Genomic DNA, 1,197 nt, shown 5'->3' with positions numbered 1-1,197 from the left:
GGGTTTCCAATGCTGTAAATCTTTACAGAAGTAAATTGACTCATCTTCATCCCACAAAGCAGCTGATGGGTTTAAACCACTGACCTTGGGGTTAGCAGCCAAATGCTTTATCTACTATGCCACCAGAGCTCTTTTCTGTAAAGATTACAGCCTTGGAAACCCTCTGGGGCAGTTCCACTCTGTCCTCTAGGGGCACTGTGAGTTGGAATCAACTCCATGGCAGTGGGTGTGGTTTGGGCTTTGCTTCTGTGAAGATTGACAGCCTTGGAAACCCTCAGGGCAATTCCATTCTGTCCTCTAGGGGCGCTGTGAGTCAGAATCAACTCAACAGCAATGAGTCTTTTGTTTTTTTTCCTGCCCGTAGGGTCCTACCACCCAGCTGGAAGCTATCCCACTGATATTTCAAATACCAGCAGGTATCTGAACTACCTGAAATGGTGGACAGGTTTCAGTGGCGCTTCCAGACCAAGACAGACTAGGAAGAAAGGCCTGGTGATCTCCTGAAAAACCATCCATCGAAAACCCTGTGGAGCACAGTTCTACTTTGACACGAGTCACGAGCCACCAGACTCAGAGCTGACTCAACAGCAGTGGGTAGTGAGTGATAGGCAGGTTGCAGGGGGACGTGGGGATAATGGTTTTTAAAGGCCCAATACAACTGAGCACATGGCCCAGGACTTCCCACCTGAGTCTGCCCTGCACCTGCCCACCCAAGGTCCTACCTTCTCGCAGCACCACACGCTCGTAGGGAGGGTAGTGACCCTGCTTGGTCAGAGCTGACAGGTCCTCGCGGCTCTGGTGGGTGGTCTTCTTGGCCCCCCGACGAAGGCCCCGAAGCCGCCAGAACTCAGCACGGGCATTGGAGCCGGCAGAGGAAGTGGGCCCAGCCCCCACGGCCCTCTGGGCAGCCTCCAGACTGGCCAGCTGCTCTGCCCTGGGCAGAAGAGAGAGGTCAGTGGGCACCGTAGTCCACACAATGTCCCCGCAAAGTGCCAGAGCCTGTGAGTTATGATACCTTCCGTGACAACAGAGGCTGTGCAGCCGTGATGAAGGTAAGGAGCTTGCAATGGGCCATGATCCTAGCTCACCAAGTGACCCCATTGTAATGACCCTCTGTGCGACCCCTTGTGGTACACACTGGAACTGTCCTCCACAGGTTTTCTTGGCTGTCATCTTTACGGAAGCAGATCCCAGGGT

The 1,197-nt window shown here is 53.9% G+C and overlaps 1 protein-coding gene across 1 annotated transcript in view; it reads right to left on the bottom strand.

The window, feature by feature from the left end:
* Positions 1–1,197, bottom strand: part of TJP3 (tight junction protein 3) — a 27,616-nt gene that overhangs the window by 13,631 nt on the left and 12,788 nt on the right. The window contains exon 13 of the mRNA XM_042782334.1: positions 703–934. Within this exon, the coding sequence (XP_042638268.1) occupies positions 703–934 (232 nt within the window). The remainder of the gene's footprint in view (positions 1–702; positions 935–1,197) is intronic.

Source organism: Orycteropus afer, unplaced genomic scaffold, assembly GCF_000298275.1.
Source record: "Orycteropus afer afer isolate SDZICR_OR568_19922 unplaced genomic scaffold, OryAfe1.0 scaffold00291, whole genome shotgun sequence".
NCBI classification, from domain to species: Eukaryota; Metazoa; Chordata; class Mammalia; order Tubulidentata; family Orycteropodidae; genus Orycteropus; species Orycteropus afer.
The sequence above is the reverse complement of the archived record's forward strand: the minus strand, read 5'-3'. Positions and strand labels throughout refer to the sequence as shown.